The following is a 24,571-nucleotide window of genomic DNA, read 5'->3' as shown; positions in this document are numbered from 1 at the left end:
ACAATATGCTGATGCAGTGCACCAAAGGGAGCGGCATTAGACAACTGCTTCGGCTTTGTTGATGGCACGGTAAAAGCAATCTGTCGTCCTGGGGAGATGCAGGCATTAGTTTACAATGGGCATAAGAGGGTCCATGCTTTAAAATACCAGTCGCTTGCCCTACCAAATGGTCTCATTGCAAACTTGTTTGGACCTGTAGGTATGTAAACATTTTGACTAACAAATTTCAAACGTTTTGTTAGCTGGTGATATGATGGCATATCTCCACATTTTTTTTTCAATACCTTTTGTAACAGCCAAAAGTCTGCAATATAGTTTACAACACAGTTTGAGATTATAGACTTAAATGCTTTTTTTAAACATCTATCATCAAATCTGCAGAGGGAAGAAGGCATGATGCTGCTATGCTTATGGATTCTGGACTTCTGCAAGACTTAGAGCAGTATGCACAGGTAAATGGTTACCCTATGTGTCTTTATGGTGATCCTGCTTATCCTCACCGTGTGCACCTACAGGTACCATACAGGGACCGTCCACTCACACCAGAAATGGAAGCTTTCAACAGGTCCATGAGCAATGTGCGTGTTTCTTTTGAATGGTTGTTTGGGGATGTTGTTAACTATTTTAAGTTTTTGGACTTCAAGAAAAACCAAAAGATTGGTTTAAGCAGTGTAGGCAAGATGTATATTGTTGCTGCAATTTTGAGAAATGCTCTTACATGCATGCAGTCTAACACCACTTCAAAGTTTTTTGAACTTGAACCACCTACTGTTGAGGAGTACTTTTCTTAATGATGCATGACACTGTATATATATTCAGAGAATTATTTCAACAAAACAATGGAAATCATTGAAATACATAGTGGTAAAACTACAGAATTATTTTATTAGCATACTATTCAAAACTCAATCAAAGAACATGATATTGGTTTGAGATTTTGACATAAAATATTATGATACTGTAAATATTTAACATTTGAATACAACATTTTTGAGTAATGCATGTAAAATATCATTTAAATGTATAACATAAATTTATAAATTGTTTAAATATAATTATTATATATTGGTAAAATAACATTTCAATGTACTGTAGTTAATGTAATTGTCATTAAGATCAAATTGTAAGATAAATTGTGCTTGTAGAATATTTTTTACCAAACTCAACATTAGTTTTTTCACAAAACTGACTAATTTATCACAACAACATGTCTTTGTTAGCAGGTCTAATTCTCTTTATCAATAATCTTTGACAAAAGAGCTATTAATGCCTGCCCTTGTTGTTGCTGTTGCTGCATTAAAACCATTTGGCTTGCTTGTACCTGCTTATTTTGCTGTCGTTGCATTTCCAAAATAGAATTCAACATGTCATTCTGTTGCTGCATGAATTTTTCTGTTTTTTCTTTTTCCATTTCCAGACGCTCCCTTTCTAATTTGTTGCTCTCTTCTTTCAGTTCCCTTTCTTTTTCTGCCTTTTCTGGCAAAAATGCCAAGGCTGTATCAGCACCCTTTCTGATTTTGCATTTGGGAGCATGTTGATCTTTTCCAACAGCATTCCTCACCTGGGTCTCAGATAACGTTTCCATGGCTCTTTTTCGTATTTCTTGTGCAGCCATTTGATCTTCTTCTAATCGTCTTTTTTCCTTTTCTCCCATTTCTGCAGCCAGGGTTTCAGATGCATGCTCTCTTTCACAAATCTCTTCCAGCAATGTGTCCAATTCTGTTAATTCAGGTGAAATACCACTAGCTCGTCTTTCCTCATTTTTCTTTTTTCGAAACTGTTTCATTAGTTTTTTCAATCTGTCTCTAACAGAGCGTTGCTCTACCTTGAATTTAGGATATTCTATTTTTTCCAAATTTTTAGCAATAGACTCCCAAACCAGCGCTCTTTCTGCTGACCTTTTTTTGGTTTCAAAGAGCTTGGAAGCAACAACCTCTTTGCAAAATTCCACATCATGCTGAGTAGTCCATTTCATTATAAAACAAACTCTGCAATGTTAAATGAATAAAAGAAAAAATGAGATGAATGGTATTTAGAGAAAAAATTGAAATATGCATTGAGTAAAAATTTAAAATCGAGTTTGAAAAGCAAAGGAGTGTACTTTACAGTAATAAATTACAGACAATTAAAAAACAACCACACGCGTTACATATTTATAAATTTTGTAATATTAATAAACTAAAAAACTGACAGCACTTACCCGGATTTGAAACCTTCCTTTCCTTCTAACGGCACAGTACTTTTTGCCATTTTTTTCTTACTTTTTTAGACAATCTACGACGACGAGAAAACTCCAAAACGGCGTCGTCGTAGATAAACTTCCCTGAGCAAAAACGCACACGCATGCTCAAATTGTGCAAATTTACTTCCGGTGGCGTCGCGAATCACCGCGTCGTAGAATCTTAAGGTCCCTATTATAGCTCAGTGATGTCGCCTTACTTCAAGGTAAATGAACCTCTTGCGGAATTGCAAAGGATTATGGTAGTTTAGTTACACGGCAGAATTATCCATCATGGCCGCTTGCTGTGTTGGAACAGACAAAGAAGCTTTTGATGTGAAAATTTACGGAAAACTTTTATCATTTTGACTTCGGTTAAAGTTTTTTTCAATTCTGTACGTCTTGCCTCATATTTTTTCCTTGTCTCGGGTTTCTACGATGAAAATGTCTTGAAATATTCAGCTTGGCGTACAGAGTTGCCGAAGCGTGCTGTGGCTTCGATTCAAAATGCCAGACACAAATTTTGCTATCTTTTCCAATCGAAAGGTATGTGTTCAGTTAAATTACTTTTAAAATAAGTGGAACAAAGAGGATGATCGTTTCGCCGAGTTATACGGCAATCGACTGCTTTCTCACGGCCTAAGACACGAAAATGTTTTCACATATGGTCGGTCTAAAAAAACACATGTTTGATCAAGTGTTCTTTCCCAAAACCAAAACATTGAACTTTTTTGGGCGCGAAAAGTTACCGTTTGAAGTATAGAGCTTTCTTGTTTAAAAAATTTTCTGTTGTGTTGAAGTGCTTCTAAGTGCTTTTCATTGCTGCTTATGCGTTTTGGTGGAGTTTTTCAACGACGTAAAATTCACGCGATTCAAAATATAAATTGCTCGCTTGGCCGCCAACATATTTGGACCGTTTCTGAATATTTTTCTTGAAAAATGGAAAACGGCGAAGAGGTCCTTTGCTCAAAGTCTATTTTGTGGACCAGAAACTTGAGTGGTATTTCCGCTTTCACCCATGAATTACTCACAAAACATTTGATAACTGATAGTTCAGCCAAACACGGAAAGCCACCAAATGCTCACAAGCAAAAAAGTGTGGGTATATATACCAACTCTTTAAAGAAAAGATGGTTACCCAAATTTTAGTAAAAGCTAACGTCGTTAAGGGACTGGTCATAATTTAGCAGGGGGGTGGGGAGGTGTAATTCAATATTTTAAGGAATGATATTTTGCAACCCTGTCTTGCCTTATCCACAAAAAATCATGCCCCCTCCCCTTGTTCGAGACGGTAAAAATGCCCCCCCCCCATCCGTCAACGTTTTGATAAACACTGCTTCAAAATGAGAAACTACTGTAATCTGCACCGTCAATTCAAAATAGTAATTACACCTTCAAAAATTTTTCTGACAACGTTTATATAAAGTAATAAAATTAATTTATATACGTCCACTTATATATTTCCAAGGGTGGGTAGACTACAAGTTTTGTGTAGTTCGCTACAACTACTGCTATTTTAAAATAATGTAGTCACCTACAACTACTGCTATTGTCAAAAATATGTAGTTTGGTTCTTTTGACTACGTGTACAGCTATATCGCTAGAAAAATGTAGCGAAGTATTCGCTACTTCGCTACAACAAAATTCCTGGTATCCGTGTTTGTAATTTATATTGATTTCACATGTTTTAAACATATGAAATGTTAAGCATAATATGCTCATATATTCTGATACTATGGATTAATGGCGGATGAGCCAAAGAATTCTAGAACAAAATGTGGGTCCAAACGAGATTTGACATGGTATATTAAATGACTAGTTTTGTATTATAGTGTATGAACTATAGAGTATATAGTCGAGGGATATTAAAAAATCGAAAAGTGGCGAATAGCGATTGTTGTTGAAAAAGTAATCAACTACTTCGCTACTTTTAATATAGAAAATATAGTTCGCGACAACTTCAAACTACCAGTTTTAAAAAGTAGTCTATACAGTTACTCGCAAATTGTAGTTCGCTACAGTTGCAAACTCCAACAACTCCGATACTACCCACCCTTGACATATTCATATGTTAAAATTTGGTTTTAAACATAATATGTTAGTTATTTCTAGTGAAAGACCCTGCTATTTAAAATATAAATATTTTAACACAGTGACTTATATAACTTTTCATTTTAAATTCTATAACTAATTTTGTTTAATGTTCTAAGCAAAGCTTATGCAGTGCAACTCAAAGTCTAAGCATGTATAAAAGAAATAATTACAACCAGAAATAAGCAACCCCCCCCCCCTTATAACTGTCTAACATTTTATGAACCCCCCTTTTTTCTGGCTAAAAAATATGTGACCCCCCCACTATTTCCACCTCCCCACCCCCCTGCTAAATTATGACCAGTCCCTAAGGGCGCTGAAAAGTTTTTCCTGGTGAAAAGTAATGTGCATGCTTTGATGAAAAAGGCGAACTATTCAGTTTATGTGCACCTACGCCAGGACACTTGTAAAGTAACTGATGCAAGTTGCTCATGTAAAGCTGGAAAAGGTGGTTGCTGCGAGCATGTGGCTGCTTTGCTTTTTAAAATTTTAGACTTTATTAAACTTCAGTTAACAGAAATACCAGACGATTTGACATGTACACAATTACTACAGCAGTGACATGCTCCTTCCAGTGAAAAACTTGAATCTGCATTATTGTTTGGCCAAGTTAAATTTAACAAGGCAACCTGCAAAAAAGACAAAGTGCACCAAACTGTGTACAACAACCCAACACCAGCTTTTGCTAAAGATGTCAGTGAAATTGACTTAAAAAAAATTAGGTGATGGGTTGAAATCTGTAGACACTTGCCAGTACTTTCAAGGCCTTCTAGAGTCAAACAAGTATCACCCATGCGAACATGAACAATTTTTGGAAGGGTTGCCTTCAAAAAGAGCATTTACCGATTCTAACTTGCATGCAAGTCAACTTTATAATGACAACATTAGAGAGTCCATTTTATAGAAGTACTTATTCCTGATTTTGCTGAAGTATGCAAGCATTTGCCTTCTCAGAAATATATACAATTTACCAAAGACACTTTATTTAAAAACCAAACAACAAATGGTTGACATAGAGTGCAACACAAGGGGCCAGTCAGATTGCATGCAGTGGTTTCAAGAAAGGCAGTCTCGCTTGACTGCCTCAAATTTTGGTTCAGTTATGAAACGTAAAGAATCAATCTTTCTTAAGTCGCTACTAATAAAAATCCTTTCACCTTCATTAAACACATCAAAAACACCTGAACCATGTTTGTTGGGTAAAACTAATGAACAAACTGCCATAACAAAATACATGGAAGAAATAAGCAGTGACAAATCTATGTCAGCTTGTGTTGATTGTGGATTAATTGTTAATGCAGAAGCACCATGGCTTGGTGCCAGTCCAGACTGCCTATTATATGATTCTGCAGAGACCACACCATTTGGGGTAGGTGAGGTTAAATGTCCATTCTCCAAGAAGAAAAAGACAATTAATTATGCCTGTGAGAACTCATCATTTTTTTAAGTGTGCCTAATGATAAACAATCAAAACCAACTATAAAAAATAAAAAGAAACCACAATTACTATTACCAAGCGCCAATACGCAAGAATAACTCAAAACACAAGTATAATCTCTTATATAATATAAGTCTGCTTCGAATGCAATTCGTATTTACATTCACCAAAACATGAACAACAACGAACCCAGGAAAGCGCGCGAAAGCGCCGGAAGTGAGTCTAACATGCAATGCTGATTATCTACTTCATGTAACATGCCACAAAGGTGTGGCGAAGTGCAAGGGCTTATGGCTACCTGCAAGGTTAAATGGGGGGATTTTATTGTGTACACAAGAAAAGAAATATTTAGTGAAAGGATTTACTTTGGTCATGAATTATGGTACAAAACAATATTAGCAAAACCTACGATATTTTATTTCACATATATTTACCCTAAATTGGCAAAACAATAAAACTATTCAATTTCTTGTTCTAATTCACAGTGACAATCATTTATCAAAGGTGGACAAAATAATGTTAAATAAGAACAAATGACCCATACTTTGTTCAAGTCTGATGACATTGTTAAAGAAAAAGTGTTTTTGATCATTCTAAAACTTTTAATGTGTCTTATTGCTCTTTCCACATGCACTCGGACAGCTGCAATTTTCCGTGTTTTCGTCTCATCGCTTAGTGAAAGTTGAGGGGCACCATTCAAAAATGGTGGTATATTCAGCCCCACACCAACTGGCATCTCACTTTCTATATCAAACCCCCTATCTGCCATAATGTCATCCCCTTGCTCAAGTAATTTGAGGATACCACAATCTTTGGTTACTTGCTTATCACTAGACTGCCCAGCATACAACTCAGACACAAATGTTGGATATCCAGCAGGGGAAATACCAAGCAATCTCTTAGCAGTGTTCTGATTTTTATAAAACGAAAATGTGGCTGACTGACTTCTGAAGGAAGTTGGCATTTCAATAAACAGTTCAGTGCAATCAATGATTACACGAGTATTTGGGCAGGTGTCTTTAAAAGCCTGTGGCATAGTTTGTTGTACATAGTCACGTGATGCCCAAATGGGAATGGCTCGCAACCTGTGATACAGAAATTCTATCTAGGTTGTCCAGATACGAGAGACGTGGGCTTCTGAAATCCCAAATCGATTTGCTATGTCTGTTCCCATAAGCCCCCATCGTAAACGTACAATAACCATGGACAACTCTTGTTCTGGTGACATTGACCTAGTTCGTCCCAATTTTGTTTGAGATTCTGATGTATATTCTACATTTTTACTTGAACCAGTATAGCTTAGAAAATCACATGCCGGTTGCAGGTATTCAAAGAAAACTTTAAATGTCTGATAATTTTGAAAACCAGTATAAAATTTGAAGTTTGCATTACTGGCAAGAAGTCATTATATTTTCTTTGTAATTCAGCATGTTCAACTTTCAATTTTTCATAGTCTGACTCTTATTTTTCTTCGTCAGTTGTAAGTTTTTCAGGTATGGTAGTTTAATTAATATTTTCACAGTTTTGAACCGAATAGCAGCTTGAAATATGTTCTCTACCTTCCCTACTGTTCACTGTTTGTCTACTCGACGATTTAACAATTGTTGGTAATGAACCAAAGGATTTCTTTTCAAAGGTTGTTTACTTATATGTAATAAGTTTAGCCATGTTTCTCTCAAGCTTGAATCTTTGGGAAATTTGTGAAAAGACAACCCTGGATTTTTAATGTTAATGTTAATGTTGATGTTATGTTAATGTCTAATTGATCAATTTTTGCAGTCTTACGACTGAATTACAATTAAATTTACAGGCAAAGAAATTTAGGTAAAATATGGAATATGTTTACTATACTTACAACATTTTGCTATAAAATTCTATTAAATTTAAGATTACTGTAAAATGTTCCGCTAAAATAAAGTATTAATACTAAGACTATACTAAAATGCTTAAAGTTTTGATTTTTTCGCAAAATTTGGAATAAAAGAGTTCAATAACCTATTCGTATTAATAATGGGAAGATTAAATCTTCTCAGTTCTCTAAAATTATGTGTTGGTAAGTTTTCTTCAGGTAGTAAATGGTGTAATTTATGATCATCTTTTGTTTCGATGGACGAGAATAGCTTTTGTGATAACTTTTCTCTTCTGTCCTTCAGTGTTTGCTTCCTTAATTTTGCTTCTTTTAATGCGACTTTTGGACTTGATTCCGGGTAGATTATCCGCAAGGCTCGATTTTGTACACGTTCCATATCCACCGACAAATAATCAGGAAGGCCTGAGTGGAAAACTTGGCAGCCGTATTCTAAGATGGATCTAATGCATGCAAAGTAGAATTGAATCAAGGAATAATGATCTACACCTGCTCGTTTTAACTGCCTTAATAAGTATAGTCGTTTTGATGCTTTTAATACAATATTTTCGATATGACTGTTCCATTTTAGGTCTTCCGTGATGGTCATACCCAGTAGTTTAGCTGATTTAACAAGTTCAAAGCGTTCGCCATTTAGAATCAAACCATCATTAGTAGAGGGTCTTCTAGTAAAGTCAATTCGGAGCTCTTTACACTTTATCGGATTTAACTGAAATTTATTTTCATTGGACCATTTAGCAACTTGGTCTATTGTATCTTGTAATCTACTTTCCATGTTCCTTAAGATGACTTCAGAAATGGTCGTGTCGTCTGCAAATTTCCATATACTATTTGTGGGGGAACCATTGATACGTAGATCGTTAATCATGGCTAAGAACAGCCATGGACCAATCCTGGTTCCTTGTGGGACGCCCGCTGGAACTTGTAGGAAGTCAGATACACCTTCGGTTGATATCTTTACTCGCTGTAATCTATTTCGTAGAAAGTCCGTAATACAATTTACGATTGTGGGTTTTAAACCATAACTGAGTAATTTTGCAATTAGCAAATTATGATCAACTAAGTCGAAGGCTTTCCTGTAATAGAGTAAAGCTACTCTTATCGCTGAGCCTGTGCCATCGGTTTCAGTTAGCCATTTGTGTAACATTGAGATAAGAGCAAACGTTGTACACGAGCCTGGTACAAAACCAAATTGTGATGGATCCAAAGATCTAAGAAAGTCGGCCTCAGTCCTCTGTCAATGATGAATTTTTCTGCCACTTTTGATAAGGTTGACGTCAGAGAAATTGGCCTTAGATCTTTATAAAAGTCCGTGATCTTTGATTGTTTAGGGATGGGGGGAACGTCGGCCATCTTCCATGCTTGTGGGACTTTGCACGTTTGGAATGAGCAGTTGATAATATCAGCAACGGCAGGTGCTAATATATCGGCGTATGTCTTCAGTACCCAGTTTGGTAACTTGTCCGGACCATTCGCTTTTGTGGCGCTTAATTCACGTAAAGTTTTTGCGACCAACATTTCGGTAACTTGTATTGGTTCGTCGTCGTCTTCCTTCAAGACACATACGTCATTAGTTAGCGGATCGTAGTCTGCCATAACACTGATAAAGGCTTCATTGATCTTATTTGCTAGTTCGTAATCGTTGCAATTTAAGTTCGTAGTCAAGCTTGATCGAAAATCTGGGTTATGCTTTTCCGAAGAGCCACATAACAGTTTGATTTCGTGCCACCATCTGTGCGGTTTAATTTCCTTTAGTCCACGGACTTTAGATAGATAATAACTTTTTCGGCATCGCTTCCTTTCACGGTTTACTTTATTCCTTAAATGCCTGAATAAACCATCCTTTCCTCGTGAGAACGCCTTTTGCCTTTGAATAATGAGCCGTTTAAGTTGGTTAGTCATCCATGGACGATCAGACACATGAACTTTTATCGAACGTTCCGGCATCAGGATATCTAATCCACAATGGATAAGTAAGAGTTAATTACCGAGAACGAGGTTTCTTAGCGAGATACAACCCGAGGGGCGTGACCCGAATAAATCATATGAGGGCTACGCTCCCGAGGGATGTATCTCGCTAAGAAACCGATGTTCGAGGTAATTAACTAATTTAGTTCAAATTTGTAAGGATTTTACTAAGAATGATTGCTCCTTTGCTACGTGTAGTTGATTGAGCCTTACTAATTAGCGACTCAATGATAAATGTAAGCGTAAAGTAAATCGACAAGGCGAAACAAAGAAATGCAGTAAGTGGTGGGAGAAAAAACTTCAAGCATCGGTTAAGGCTACGGAAAAGAAATTTAAAGAAAATTACGAGTCACGCTTTGTGAATATCTTTTTGTTCGACCGCAGATTATCTATCTCTGTATCTGCATATGTTAAACACTTCTGGGAATATTTTGTCAATTAGACAGGACAATTGTTAATTTGGCTTTTGTTTTAATAGTACTCTAAATTTATACAAAAATTAGGTTAGACATGTAGATAAGGATAATTTTCTGATAGCATGCATGGTAGAGTGAGCGGCATATGTTGATGGTTGGATGAACTATGAGCGACAGAAACAGCGACGAAGATCTAGATTTCTATATCACGCAAAGTGCTTTTAGGGAGGCAAAATCAGATGAAGATATAGATTTATTAAACGGAATTCTTTTTGGGGACGAGAGCTTAGATGAACAAAACAAACTTTCGCGAGTGCCCATAGCTGATGCAAAGATAACGAAGAGAGTCATAGCAACAGTTTCCGATGCGGAGCTACAAAAAAGAAATGCTGAGCGTATACCAGCAGCCACAAGGCACAACACTAACTGGGCTGTTCGTGCTTGGCAAGAGTCGGCACAAATACGAAATAGCGAAGGCACAAGAAGCAGCCAAGATTTGTACGGGTTTGTTGAACCAGACATTGTAAATTTGAACAACAACAATGAACTTAATTACTGGCTCGCAAAATTTGTAGTGGAAATACGAAAGAAAAAACCTTGCGGTGAACCATACCCTCCAAACACGTTGTACCAATTGTGCTGTGGCATACAACGTCACTTTAGAGAGAATGGCCGACCAGAGTTAAATTTATTTGACAACCCGTGCTTCAAAACGTTTCAAGATTCGTTAGACGCCGAGATGAAAAGGTTGACTGGCCAAGGCTACGGTGTTAACGTTAGAGAAGCACAGGCGTTTACAGAAGAGCAAGAAAACAAATTATGGGATATGAAATTACTCGGTGGCCAGTCTCCCCAAGTGCTTCTTGATACGATGATTTTTTTGATTGGGAGGAGCTTTGCATTACGAAGTGGAAAAGAGCACAGAAATCTACGATTTGAACAATTTACATTAATTGAAGCTAATGAAACGGAACCCGAGAAACTTGTGTTTAATTCGTTTGGTGAGAAGAACAACCAAGGTGGTCTGAAACATAGGTCAATGAAGAGAAAGAGAATTGAACATTACAGCAACTCCGATGTGCCACAAAGATGCTTGGTCGGTTTATATAAAACGTACGTTGCAAAATGTCCCATGGATGTTTCAGGATGTTTCTACCTAGCTCCGAAACGGAAGATTAACACGGAGGATAAAGGTAGGTTTTCGAATCTATTTATTTACAAGTAGTGTAACTTATCAAAATCTGTTGAATTTATTTAGTAACAAGCTTTTACTCTGTCTTTGCTGCAGAATGGTTTACACGCAATCCAGTGGGACATAACGTGTTAGGCAACACAGTTCGTAGATTGTGCCAAACTGCGGGTATTGAAGGTCATTTCACAAACCATATAGTTTAAGGGCAACGACAGCAACAAGAGGTCTTATAAGAGGTGTACCGGAAAAGTTTATCATGGAGAGGACTGGACATCGGGATGTAAGGTCGTTGCAGAAATACGAAAGACCAGATATTCAAACAAAAATCGCAATTTCCAAATCTATGGATTGTGGCGTCAGAACAGGCGAGAAAACGAAAGTGAATAGTATGAATGAAGACCGAGTGCAGGATGTTCTTTTGAAGAGGAATACTACAGAGCAAGAGGAGCAGCTTGAAGATATGGAAAGAAAGAAGGCACGGATGGAAAACGGGGAGAGAAGTTGTTTTGATAAGTGTATTTTTAACTTTTTTTGAATTAACGTGTTTGACTTTGTGTGTTGAGAAAGATTGACTGAGAAAGTATGATAGTGTGGAACAACTGCTCTATCAACAGATTAGTTGTAGTAATTAATTTTTTGTCGTGATTTAATTTTAGCGTGCGTAAAAAGGTGTAGGGTGTTGTTTTTTTGCATTGGGTTTTATCTATATAAAACCTTACTTTTCTGGGGTTTATCTGTATAAAACCCAGAAAGCCGGGTTTTATATAGATAAAACCGGTGAATATTTAATCATCAATTCAATTCATGAACCCCGCTTTTCCCTGAGAAGATATCAAATCCCTCCCCTTGCTTTAAGATTCTAACCGAAATAAAACCCTATTGAGAACAATAGAAATCCGCAGAAATTTGAACTAAGATCGGTATAACACTGTTATGGATAAGATCGGTATACACTGTTACTCTTACAAAGTGGCACACAACAAGTTGTACCTCCGAACTTTTTGTCTTTAGTGGTTTTAGTTACTTCACTATTGTTATTTTCCATTTTTCAAGAAAAATATATCCAGAAACGGTCTAAATAGGTTGGCGGCCAAGCGAGCAATTTTATTTTGAATCGCGTGAATTTTACGTCGTTGAAAAACTCCACCAAGACGCATAAGCAGCAATGAAAAGCACTTAAAAGCACTTCAACACAACAGAAAATTTTTGAAACAAGAAAGCTCTATACTTCAAACGGTAACTTTTCGCGCCTAAAAAAGCTCAATGTTTTGGTTTTGGGAAAGAACACTTGATCAAACATGTGTTATTTTAGACCGACTAAGTCTGAAAACATTTTCGTGTCTCAGGCCGTGAGAAAGCAGTCGATTGCCGTATAACTCGGCGAAACGATCCCTCTTTGTTCCGCTTATTTTAAAAGTAATTTAACTGAACACATACCTTTCGATTGGAAAAGATAGCAAAATTTGTGTCTGGCCATCTTGAATCGAAGCCACAGCACGCTTCGGCAACTCTGTACGCCATGCTGAATATTTCAAGACATTTTCATCGTAGAAACCCGAGACAAGGAAAAAATATGAAGCAAGACGTACAGATTTGAAAAAAACTTTACCCGAAGTCAAAATGATAAAAGTTTTCCGTAAATTTTCACATCAAAAGCTTCTTTGTCTGTTCGAACACAGCAAGCGGCAATGATTAAAAATAGGTACGCAATGCGTACATGTGGGTAGCCGTAAACATTAACTGCGATAAACCTATTTTGTATTCAATGTCAAACGACAGGCTGCTATAGTAAATATCAACGAGTAAATAGCGAGTAAATATCAACTGATGCTTAAGGCCCTGTTACACGGTGCAATTTTTCTTGCAACTTGCAATTAAAATTCTTCTTTTGAGAGATGTAAATTTGCCAACTACCGAACTTTTGTCTTTATTACACTGCATGGCGTTTCTTACACTTACATTTTGAAGCCTCTTCACTAATTTACATCTCTTTAAAAGTAGAATTGCATTGCAAGTTGCAAGAAAAATTGCACCTTGTAACATGCCCTTTACTCTTACATTCTAATGCCAAACAAAACGGCAAAAATGCCCTATAGTTAGCTAGTTGAATACAGTTATAAAGAAGTCTATTTTATTACACAATCTATATATTATAATATTTTACTGTATTAAATACATTTTACTACAGATCAAAACATACATAAAAGCAGATTTACAAGAGATAGGAATGCATATTTTTAAGCAGAATAGTTGGCGAGAACAAAAAAGAGAGTAAGGTTCCAGAATAGTGGCACGAATCCTCTGATAACATAAAGCTTAGTTTAAAAGTAGAGAAAGAAGATTTCAGACGTTTTTAAATTATTTTGTTTTGATGTCCCTTGATTATCAACATGTCTTTGTTACATACAACATTGGTTATTTTGTTGATCAATGAATGTTATATAAGTTAATAAATGTTAGGATGGTTATTGCTCCAGTAAGATTATAAGGCTTGTTTGCCAAAGTTTATTGACAATAACAATCTGTTATCACCATTATAACTAAGATGATAATGTGATTTCATAGATCCAGAAGGAAGGTACAGGTGGTTTGCAATGTTGATTACAGATAACTTATCAGCATGGAGATAATAGCACTAGTTCCTAGGTCCAATAAGACTGCGAGGCTTGCATGTTTGCAAGTTTCATTGACAATATCTTATCACTGTGTTAATCAGTACAACAATCAGTCAACATTGAACACCATCATTCATCATTGATATAAATGTGCATTGCTGAGTAGAAGTTACCAGGAAGGTATGTCCTAGGACCTGGATTTTCCTCTACCAATACATCATTTGAAAGTCTCAGTAATAATGGCACATAAACATTGTGATGGTATATAATTTGAATACACCATAAGCACTATTCACTGTTCTTTCGACTCTTAATCAATTGGTTCTTAAGATATGACAAGCAAAATACATTAATATAAAACATTAATAGTATTTGATACCAAAGCTTGCCTTTCAGACAGCAGAAACTGTTTCAACGGTCTAGAAAATTGTGGTGTGAACCACTCCTGGAGTGATGAACTTCAATAATGATGCACATATTTGTAGCCTTAAACTTAATATTTTGTTTGAATATATCAGCAAAATGGCTGCCTTTTTATTTATACCTGCACAATGGCTGGTTTCAATTTTAATACCTGCACAATGGCAAGGTCTAACTTTAATACCTGCACAATGGCAAGGTTTTTGCTTGCCATATCTCAAGAAGCAATTGATTAAGAGTCAAAAGAAAGTGAATTGTGCTTATGGTATGTTCAAATTATATACTATCACAATGTTTATGTGCCATTCAAATAATGTGCCATTCAAATTCATTGCTTTCAAATAATGTGGAGGAAAATCTAGGTCCTAGGACATACCTTCCTGGTAACCACAACTGAAGCAATACACGTTTATATCAATGATGAATGATGGCATTCAATGTTGACTGATTGTAGGACTGATTACCACAGTGATAAGATATTGTCAATGAAAATTGCAAACAAGCCACGCAGTATTAATTAAAGATTTGTACGCTCGTATAATCCGGTTGTGATCAAAATTGCTCGGCAGTGGACAAATGAGCGATTGAAATGACAAATATTGACACAAATAATGCAACGTTGATTTTACCTTGACTTTTATACAGAAATTTGCCAAAACTCAAAGCAGCCCCTTCGAATAAAAATCTGATTAAACGTCGGAAATGTTTCGAGTGTTTCCTTCAGCGCCAATCTGTCCGAGTGATTACCGACGAGTGCCGAAGACCCTACCCTCCATGCTACGCGGACACTTTCGACTCTGACATAGTGGTTAGCCGCGCATGCGCAGCGGCTACCCACAAAAATTCTGCCGTGTTACTAAACTACCATGATCCTTTGCAATTCCGCAAGAGGTCCAATTAAAGGGGACTTTTGCCACTAGAACTAACATAATGAACATGTTAAGTACAGTCGTGAAAGAGGAACAATCAAAGACAACAGCCACAAGTACTAATACTCGGAAAACACTGCAAGGCACCGATCATCGTGTATCAAGTCAAAAAACAGCCCAGGAAGAATATGCCATACGATTTCCAGTGAAGCGTCAATGTAAAGAAGCTTCAAGCGAGTCATTGTTTGCCGGGTGAACAAGAGAAAGAAGATTTTCATTTAGCTCTAAAACTACAGCAACAAGAAATCGAAATCGATTCCGATGGCGTAGAATCAGTCAACTGCAGTGAGGACGAAGACCAGATACAATGCGAAGCAAACGCGCCTGCGGCTTTGTTATGTTTAAAAAGTCGGCGTAAATAGAACAATGGCACCGTTAATACAAATGCTATATATATTGCTACTAAATGTTAATTGTTTGGTCTGCGCCCTGATCCTATTAGACGGACGTTGATATTTAGGGATGCACCATTATATTTGCGGCTAGTTCATATTTATTTTTTTGAGTTTGATTTTTCAACGGTATGAGCTTTATCGTTTGTACAATTTATTAAATATTAAGTTCCGAAAATTTATTTAAAATCTAAGTTTACTGAAGTTCGTATGAAATTCATACATGAATTTGGGAACTTTTGCGTTCAGCTTTGTGTTGATTATAACATTTTTTTTCCTGAAATCGACATGTTACATATTTCTATTTTTAGCAAATCCTATAGCTAATGATAAACAGATAATGATAAACATAAACAGACGCGCTTCGGGTTATGTTGTCTCTTCTGTTCAAAGTTATAACAGTGCGTTCAATCATCACTTTTTTCTATTCAAAGCTACTAGAAATACATGCATACAAAGTCCCAAATAAACATATATTTCCATCATTGAAATTCTATAATACTCGTTTCTGCTGAATGATCGGAGTCGCAAAGTAAAATCCTATATCTTGGTACAATTATAAAGTCTACTCTCGAGCTATCAAATTCGACTATAATCATAATTGTGCTACGAATTGCTTTAAAAATAATACAGTTTTAGCGAAATTTCAATTGCTTTTTAAACAGATTCACCATTAAAAATAAATACTTTTCAAATCAAAATCATTTTAACGAAATCAACGAATAAATTCAAAGAGGTGTCATACATTTGTTGATAAATCCACATATTTATAAACTTACAAAATACTTGCATGCTTTAGAATACAAAATCTACCTATTTACCTGTTCAAAAACACTCCAAAAATGCTTCAAAATCGTTGATTTTTCAACATCTATTTGAATCAAAGTTTTTCGATCCGAAAACACCATTTACTTTACGTTTTGATCAATTTTACGATTGAATTTTTCCGTATATTTTCAAAACCATCCAAATGAAAAATTTTTTTTTAAAAATTTTATAATTCAAAATATCAGTTATGCTGACGCGAACCAAAATTTTAATTTAGCCAATCGCATGCTTCCAAACGTTTGTTAGTTACCAGTTGTAACTCGTCTTAAACTTACGCATGCGCATAACTTACAAAAACCCCCAACATCCATGACATAATGGCGGACAACTTTCATTTCGCATTTGCATTCCCGGGCGTAATTAAAATCTCCGGGCGGAATTAGTACCCTCGCCCGGTGCTTCACACCGGCTCGGGGATCAAACAGTAATTGTATTCATTATTTTACTTCCTCGCCTCGTCCCTCGCCACTGCTCGGCTTTGCTTACGTAAGACTTTCTATACTTCAAGGTAACCTGTATATTCGAAAAATCCTTTCATGTCTCCAGGTGTAATTGCCTCTAATGAAGTGTACATGTTATATATGCATTCAGGAATTGTTATGTTCGTACAGTCTCCAAATCTATACTTCAATAACGTACGCATCTTTCCAAACACGTATTCTGCAGGGTTGAAATCGGGCGAGTAAGCAGGCATATATACCAGTTCTATGTCAATATCATTTAAAAATTCTCTTAAGATTCTGCCTCCATCGTAGTGATGGGTTCCGCAATTGTCCATAACAATAACAGAACCAGGTTCTAACACGGGCTGTCCAGTTCGAACATTTATAGAGTCGGAAGCTTCTTCAAAAAATTTGAGAAAATCTAAGGTATCTGCACTCCAGTCAACTGTATTTGCGTAATCTACGCCAGTTAGTGAACACATAAGGTTAACCGTTGTATTTGCAGTTTCGGCGTACCTCTGAAATTCTACCGCTCTTTCTCTCATCGGGGCATGCCCGTATCTTCGCGCAGTGTGCTTTGGTAATTTTAAACCACATTCATCAAAAAATTTGAGAGTATATGGATTTTTACCATGCAGGTATTCGATGAAAACCTGTGAATATGCCATGTTTTGTAAAGTGCATCGTTCTTGTGCAATTGTTACGAAATGCGAATATATGTAATTTAGCATTGTTAAAAAACACAAGGTCAATATCGACGAGGAACTTACTTGGGGAACACGTCATATAAAATGAAGTGTAAAGTAAATATTATTATGACCCTTCGGAATCACAAAATTACTTTTCCTGTCATAAGGTCACAGCCCATGGGATTTTCCTCCGAAACAATAGTATGTCGTACAAAGTACAAGTGTCACGACTCAAGAACATAAGTTCTTAGCGGATACTAGTTTATGTCAATCATGTCTTTGTTATATTTTGCTCGGTTAAGCACTTGAAGCCTTACGTCACTAAAAGCCTAATTCGATGAAATTATTTGTAAAATAGTTTATAAGTTGAGATACGGTTCACAGAGTAATAAGTTGATGCTTGTGCTTTAAGTTGATGATAAATAGTTTAAGTTGTGAACAAGTTTTAACAGTGATCGATTAAGTAAAAGACCAACTTGACTAGTGCGTCACCGGCCTTAAGTAAACAAAGTATGAGAGCTGGACCGAGCTTCTAACGCCAACCCACACTTACAACCTACAACGCTGATTGGATTGTGTGAATCACACCATCTTGCACAGGGCGTCTTCAAGATCCCCTCAAATTTTATTATAAAAGGAGGCGCACAGCAACAGAACATTCAGTGGACTAAACACGAGAGTGGACTAAAAAGAGTGGACTAAGCACGAGAGTGGACTAAACACGAGAGTGGGCTAAACACGAGAGTGGACTAAAAGGAGTGGACTAGTGGAGTAAAAAGTATATGAAACGTTGGAGAAGCTCAACCTGACAGAACAGACAGCCAAGACGAGAACAGAAAACAAAGAGGTCCGAAAGGACGAATAATCCGAAGAGAAGAGAAGAATGAGAAAGAAGAGAACTTTAGTGAACTTTAGTAAAAACGTTGTAAAAGATCTCCTACCTTGCGCATATAGAAATAACATAATATAGACTTAACATTTGGTGCAGGATCGGCCTTACAAAACGTTTCGGAAACTCAATCAGTCCACTATTAGTATATACTCACAAGAAATCAGAACAATCAATATTACAAACATTGCTTAGAAACAGGTGCTGAAGCGACCTGATGACTGGTTCGAAAGAAACGCACGCTCTGTATTTATCCATACTTCTACTTACGGCAATGCTAGACTTTGTTTCACGTTTTGGATGTCTCTTCAAGACAGCTGTCCACAACCTCTACACTTCCCATGAACTAGAATTGAAACTACAATCGTTTTGCCCTCAGTCTGCAGTCCAAGACGAGTTTGGCAATATGTTCTTCCTCTATCCTAATATGATGGCTATGTCGAATATCTAGCCAACGAGGTACCAGTGGAAGCCTCCGTGGTCGTTGAAATACGACTACTGAGAGTCTGAGACGTATGAAAGTTTCAGAATTTACCGGATCCTTCCTGATGGTCAGCGCGTTTATAAATGGACATGAAACTGGACACATTTTAAGATTTGTATAATTTAAGTTTTTGTCATTGACATGACATGTTACATGTATATGTTATTATGTCTGTTTTTGTTCGATAATATTAAACACGAGAGTATAGCTGTTCAACTAAAATTCCTTAGGTACACTCAGCATGCTCATTAAACATGTTGCCGTAGGATAGCGCATGCATGTTTTTAATTGGGTCAGTGTATAAATTTCATTCTGACGCTTTTAGTTATGCGTCATTCGTTGAAAATATATTTTTCTCTTCCCCCGGGACAGTCAAGGGTCTCCCAAACTTGTTGTAATAGATTATAATTCTTTTTAAGCTAAAAGCTTAAATATTAGGCACATTCTTGTTTTCTCTATGTAGACTCGGTATTATATTGTTGATGAAAACCTACATTTTGGAGTTTGGTTTGCTGTGCATGGCGTTTAAAATTTAAAATGAGTTTCAGTAATATTAAGAAATATACGTGTAAAATTTGTTTGCATGAGTTGAAATATTTTGAAGAATTATTAAGACGTATATATAGGTTTAGGTTATTATTATGGAGAGATGTTTTGTCGGAAGAGCTTTATAATAATTTCCTGTTATGTGAAGTTGATCAACCAAAAATCTGAATACAATAGACCTTATGCATAATGACGTCATAACACCTTAAGCGCGCGGTTAATTATGGTCTTTGTGGTCACAGAGCGGGAAAATAATTTCAAGATGGCTACTGTCGAAAGTGAGTGTTTTGAAGTTCTTAACTGTCTTTTAAAGGCTGTTCAAGCCAACGAGGATTCTAGTTCTTTTGAGAACTCTTGCACGGATCCTCTGCGGTTGGATAACTCTGAAAGTCAGTGCACTAGTCGGCTTTCTTCGTCGAATTTTACGAGGCCATGTGGAGGTGCTGGAGGTTATACGTGTTGTGTTCCTGGTTGTTAAAGCAACCACAAAAGGAATCCAGAGCTTTCCTTTTATAGCATTCCTAGTGGTAAAAGTGAAGAGTCGAAAGAACTTCGAAAGAAGTGGATTAATCTCATTTCACGCAGGGATTTCTCTCCTACAATTGGTCATAGAATTTGTTCGTTGCATTTTCCTGGGGGACGTAAAACCTATTTAAACAACCTTCCTACGATTGTTCCCAAAGCAACCAGACCTACACCAACGAAACCTCGTTCAACGGTAAAGGCAAAAAATCGGACTCTTGTATCATGTACAAAATCTGTACCTGCTAAACGCAGACCTTTTTCAGAACTTGATGATAACAATAATTCATCACGCTCAATAGAAGAACCAGATAAAATGGCTACACCTGTAAATGAGAATATTGATCCTATTGCTTGTTTACAAGAACAAACGGAAAAACTTTTAGCAACTAATGAGAAACTTAAGGAGGAGAATGGAAGACTTAAAAATGAAAATAAATGTCAAAAAGATGAGATAAGAGGATTAACGGAGCAACTGGAACAAGAGAGGAAAAGAATACGTTTTTCAATTGAATGTTTTAAGGACAATGACATTCTCATTAGGTTTTATACGGGGCTGGAAGACTACAAAACCTTCAAAACATTGTTTGATTCATTTGGACCGGCAGTGAATAATCTGGTGTATTATGGTACCAAGACTGATTTGGAAAGGTTAAGCTCTGAAGATGTAATTAAACGTGGACCTAAAAGAACAAATTCACCTGAACAGGAATTTTTCCTTGTGTTGGCTCGCTTGCGATTGGGGCTTTTAGAAGAAGATATAGCGACCAGAGCTGGGTTGTCTCAATCACATATGTCAAGAATATTTATTACTTGGGTTGACTTCTTGCATTCAAGGTTACGTAGCTTTCCAATTTGGCCATCCAGAAAAGCAGTTGATAATTCAATGCCAGCTTCATTTAGAGATATGTATCCTTCGACACGAGTTATTATTGATTGCACAGAAATATTTATTGAAAAACCAAATTCTTTTAGAAGTCAAAGTGCAACATTCTCCACTTACAAAAGCCACAACACTGCCAAGGGTTTAGTTGGCATAAGCCCATCAGGAGCTGTCACTTTTGTATCGGATTTGTATGCAGGAAGATCAAGTGATCAACAAATTACTATTGATTGTGGAATTCTGAACTTGGTAGAAAATGGAGACTCAATTATGGCTGATAGAGGATTTGATATTGAGCACAATTTACCAGATGGAGTGTCACTAAATATACCACCATTCATGCGTGAGAAAGAGCACTTGTCAATTGAAGAGGAAACCAAGACTCGAAGAATAGCTTCTGTTAGGATCCATGTGGAGCGGGCAATTGCCAGAATAAAGAATTTTAAAATTTTAAGTACAGTCTTTCCAATTTCCATGGCAGCAAATTTAAACAAAATTTGGGTGATTTGTTGTTACCTTTCTAACTTTTTACCACCACTACTTGTAGAAAATAACAAGCTGGACTAGATGATAGTTTTTCTGCAATCCTCCTTGCTTTATTATTTATTCGGCCTAACAAGATGATTTTACCTGACATTGACATGGCTGGAGTTAACCTTTTAAAAGGCAACCCTATAGCATTTCATTCTATCAAAGGCTTAAAATTTGCCCATAATAAAGGCTAGGTCCAAAACATTTTCACATTAAATCCATTGTAGGCTGTGAAACTTTATTAAACTTTGTGTGTCCTACCCCTTAATGGTTAATCTATTCTTTAACCCATTAAGTGCCAGGGTTTCCCCAGACAAGTAAAATCATCTGGCGTTTGTTAAAAAAAAATAAGTAGGGCGCACTGGGGCACTTTGCCAGTTAATGAGTTAAAGGTATTTGCATCTATTATTTGGAATTTTTAACAGAAATATACTAGAGTAGAGGGGTAACCTTCACCTTACTCCCAATAAAAGCCTTTGAAAGTTTTTAGAGTGTTACAAAACTGTAACCATTTTGTGGCTCATGAACTCTTTAACCTATTAATTAAAGTGGCAATGCACCCCAGTGCTCCCTACTTATTTTTTTGACAAACACCAGGCGATTTTACTTGTCAATGGAGAAGCCCTGGTGCTTAATGCAGTGGTGCAGCCAGCCCAACAAATTAGTCATGCTATGCAAATTTTAACTTATTATTCATTTCTTTAGAAATTGATTGTTTTCATGGTCTATGAACACGAAATTATTTGCATAGCATGACCAAATTGTCAGGCTGGCTTCGCTACTGGCTTAATGCGTTAAGCAGCAATGCACTCCGATGTGCCCTAGTTTATTATTTTACTACATGTCTAATGCCAGATGACTTGTCAAGTAGAGAGTGTTGCCACTCAATGGGTTAAACAACAGTAATAACGTGTTGCTTGAGGACAGGATTTCATTAGTCAATGAAGTTAATCTAGGAAATTAGCTTCTCGAATTATCACAGTTGATACATATACTTTACCTTGCTCCTTCAATATTGTCTTAATTAAGTACTATTTAAAGCATGCACAGGAGTGTTTTATCATATTTAAAATGCAAGTGCGCAGCACGAGCATTTCACATATGATAAAACAGGACTACAAATGCTTTAAATGACCAAAAACATGAATACAATAGATGCTGTCTCATTAGTATTCTTTGTTGCTGATTAGTGTGGACTGTATATAAAGAATACTAATGAAGATGAGTTTTATCAGGTATATAGCCACTTCAAGTGACATATTTTGGTATAAGTAAAAAAGCCAGTAAAAAACAATTGATGTGTGTTTTATTAATGTCATTTACAAGAAGGAAGAATAAATGAAAAGTAAAATGATGTTAGTTCTGGCAGCATTTTGTTCTCCCACAAAGAAGTGTCCTTATAGATACGCTGAACATGCATATCAGCATTGGTGTATACCACAAAATCAATCCAGGGTAAATTTAAAATGTTCAAGACACCTTAACATTGATAATAATATGCATGGTTCACTTTAAGTTCTAATCCACTTTCGCTTTTTTTTAAATAAAAACCTTTGACACTTTGTGCAGTTTCATTAACATTCATTTCTTTCACTGAGTAAGGACACTTAACTTCAATGCATCCAACTGGAACACCATCTTTTATGACAATTCCATCAGGGCTACAACCCAGCCATGGCCACTGGGGACTGATGACTAACCCACAACATGTGACAAAAGCACTGCCTTTTAATGTTACATCTTGATATTTAGCAATTGCATTACTTTCATTATCCAGGCCCCACTGTACAGATGCAGGCACTTTCTTTTCTCATGATCAACACATAAAATTGATTCAATCAGTGAAGCTGGATGGTTTTTCTTTCTATATTTGATAACTTTGCCAAAAATTGAAGCAGTAAGCCTTTTAGATCGTTCAGCGTACCATTGAGGATCTTTGTTTTGCCTCATAGTACTCAAACATATATCCTTAGCAGTGGATACAGTCAACCCAACTTTGTTTTTACTAGTTCTAGTTGTTCTGGGCTGTAATCAGATGGAGGGGTGTAACCATTTGGCACATTTTTAAAGATCTGATCAACCAGTTGACTTGGTGGTATTTGCGTTGGAATAGGAACAGAGCTGTTGTCCAGTTTTCTATTTTGCAACTGATTACAAGATGTCTCGAAAAGTTCACATGGCTTATAGTTATTTGAGGCTATAGCTTCACGAAATAGTGAAGCGCAATTGGCTTTCTCAAATGCATTTGCCATAGACTTAATTTCTTCTGCAGTCACAGTCCGAGCAAATGGTGGAGTAGCACAATAGTCTTCCCTACTCCCTTTTACAATATACCTTTTGGCAGGTTTGTTCACATCAACTTTTTCAAATAGCATTTCTTCAAATTTAACACCTTTGTCCAGGGTCTTTGAGCTTCCAGAGGCACACTCCATTTTTGAGGAAGTTGTGTGCATGTCAATTCCACAGGAACGTGTTTCAAATTCAGATTGACAAAGTCCAAAATAGTGTACAATAGAGCAGCTACGTGTTTGCAGCAACCTCCTTGGCCAGCCTTACAAGAACACTTAGCATATTCCACTTCACCGTTAACTTGGATTAAATGAACATAAACAGGATAGCTGACGCTCTTCATGGAAGCACCAACACGCGCTTTCACCACCAACAACAGCTTCGAGGCTTGCACATTTGGCTTGACAAAAGTACTTTTTACATAACCTTTTCCATAGTCCATAGCCTTTCTTCATATTTCGATAAGCTTTTGGAGCCATTTTATCAGGCATTGTACGGCTATTTTTTACAAGCTTATTCTCCAGCTTTTCATGAGTAAATCCTGGAAGTTTCTCTAAGCATTTTATCCAATCACGGTTGTCAGAATTGAAGATATCTTCACTTGTTTCCGACTCTACCAGCTTTCGAGGACATGCAGTACCTCCACATGGCCTCGTAAAATTCGACGAAGAAAGCCGACTAGTGCACTGACTTTCAGAGTTATCCAACCGCAGAGGATCCGTGCAAGAGTTCTCAAAAGAACTAGAATCCTCGTTGGCTTGAACAGCCTTTAAAAGACAGTTAAGAACTTCAAAACACTCACTTTCGACAGTAGCCATCTTGAAATTATTTTCCCGCTCTGTGACCACAAAGACCATAATTAACCGCGCGCTTAAGGTGTTATGACGTCATTATGCATAAGGTCTATTTTCGCTGTTGGAA

General features: G+C 36.7%; 1 protein-coding gene and 2 pseudogenes across 1 annotated transcript; 2 read left to right on the top strand and 1 right to left on the bottom strand.

Moving 5' to 3' along the window:
* Nucleotides 1-10,164: 10,164 nt before the first annotated feature.
* LOC114544144 lies at nt 10,165-11,725 on the top strand (annotated as a pseudogene).
* Nucleotides 11,726-19,687: 7,962 nt separating this feature from the next.
* LOC114544143 lies at nt 19,688-21,397 on the top strand. The gene is made up of 2 exons (XM_028562860.1): nt 19,688-19,797; nt 19,942-21,397. Exons 1-2 carry the CDS (start codon nt 19,688-19,690, stop codon nt 21,395-21,397), a joined length of 1,566 nt encoding a protein of 521 aa, XP_028418661.1.
* Nucleotides 21,398-22,841: 1,444 nt separating this feature from the next.
* LOC114544142 lies at nt 22,842-24,015 on the bottom strand (annotated as a pseudogene).
* Nucleotides 24,016-24,571: the final 556 nt, after the last annotated feature.

This window comes from Dendronephthya gigantea, unplaced genomic scaffold (assembly GCF_004324835.1).
Source record: "Dendronephthya gigantea isolate DGI-Jeju-01 unplaced genomic scaffold, DenGig_1.0 000663F, whole genome shotgun sequence".
In the NCBI taxonomy this organism is placed as follows: domain Eukaryota; kingdom Metazoa; phylum Cnidaria; class Anthozoa; order Malacalcyonacea; family Nephtheidae; genus Dendronephthya; species Dendronephthya gigantea.
This window is presented reverse-complemented; position numbering and strand designations above follow the sequence as displayed.

Bases quoted from the DNA above. Each gene is read 5' to 3' on its own strand.
- LOC114544143 (XM_028562860.1), top strand. From the start codon at position 19,688: ATGGCTACTGTCGAAAGTGAGTGTTTTGAAGTTCTTAACTGTCTTTTA. The intron at 19,798-19,941 runs GTTGGATAACTC...TTCCTTTTATAG, and splicing joins TCTTGCACGGATCCTCTGCG to CATTCCTAGTGGTAAAAGTG.